Source organism: Capsicum annuum, unplaced genomic scaffold (genome assembly GCF_002878395.1).
Source record: "Capsicum annuum cultivar UCD-10X-F1 unplaced genomic scaffold, UCD10Xv1.1 ctg42052, whole genome shotgun sequence".
NCBI classification, from domain to species: Eukaryota; Viridiplantae; Streptophyta; class Magnoliopsida; order Solanales; family Solanaceae; genus Capsicum; species Capsicum annuum.
In genome coordinates, this window is record NW_025849430.1 from 529 (window position 1) to 1,620 (window position 1,092).

At 42.3% G+C, this 1,092-nt stretch overlaps 1 protein-coding gene across 1 annotated transcript; it reads left to right on the forward strand.

The window, feature by feature from the left end:
* Positions 1 to 681: 681 nt before the first annotated feature.
* LOC124891877 (zinc finger A20 and AN1 domain-containing stress-associated protein 8-like) lies at positions 682 to 993 on the forward strand. Its single transcript, XM_047403444.1, has one exon. The coding sequence runs from the start codon at positions 682 to 684 to the stop codon at positions 991 to 993; it is 312 nt and encodes a 103-aa protein (XP_047259400.1).
* Positions 994 to 1,092: the final 99 nt, after the last annotated feature.

A 1,092-nucleotide genomic window follows, 5' to 3' on the forward strand; every position in this document is an offset into this window, starting at 1 on the left:
TACGAAGGTAAAGTGATTGAATAAATACAATGTACAGGTTGTCACAAGTTCTAGTAAGTGTGGTTCACTCCTATTACGATTTATTCACTTATTTTTAATTTTTATTGAGCTCCTATATCATATGTGATTATCTACTGCTTTACATACTCAGTACATATTTTGTACTGACATCCCCCACGGGGGACCGGCATTTCATGCTGCAGGCACAGGTACCTCAGCTCATACATCGCACAAGTAGGAGTCAGGATGTCCAGCTACTTTTGGTGAGCTCCAGTTTGCTTCGGGGCTTTCCGTGTCATATCCAGTCACTTTTGGTATTGTATAGAAGTTAGTTATATGGCGGGTTGTGTACCGACCTTAGTTAATCTTTGTGTATTGTCTAGAGGATTTGTAGACCTAATGTACAGTCAAGGTGGTATTTTGTTAATAGACGTGATGGCTCCAATGGCCAAGTATTTTATAGACATATATATATGTGTGCTCGAGCTTATACAGGTGATTATTTCCTTTTATATGCGATATGATGCTATCCGAATTTCGGGTTGTCATAGAGGTATGCATGGGAAGTATAAGGTGATGAGCTTGTTCTCCTGGGCCTCCTCGGTTATGGGTGCCATTCCGCCCTAATAGGATTTGAGGCGTGACACTTGTGATTTTGAACTTGACTTGTTAACTGCAGAAATGGATTCATCTAATGAGACAGGTTGTCGAGCTCCAGAAGACCCCGTCCTCTGCATCAACGACTGTGATTTGTTCGGTAGTGCAGCTACGATGAATATGTGTTCCAAGTGTCAAAAGGGCATGATACTACTGAAGCAGGAACATGCAAAGCTTGCAGCTACATCCAGCAAAGACGTTGTACGCAGAAGCTCAAGCAGCGATGAATCAGAACTTGCTCTTGCAGGTGCTGCGGTTGCATCTGCAGATTTAGCCTCTCAGATTTCACAACTGAAGTCAAAAGAGGGTTTTGAAAAAGTGCACAGCTTGTCGTAAGCGAATGGGATTAACGGGGTTCAGTTGCAAATGTGCTGATCTTTTCTGCGCAGTTCATCATTTTTCAGACAAACACAACTGCCCGTTTGATTATAGGAA

Coding starts and splice junctions, on each gene's coding strand:
- LOC124891877 (XM_047403444.1), top strand. CDS start 682: ATGGATTCATCTAATGAGACAGGTTGTCGAGCTCCAGAAGACCCCGTC.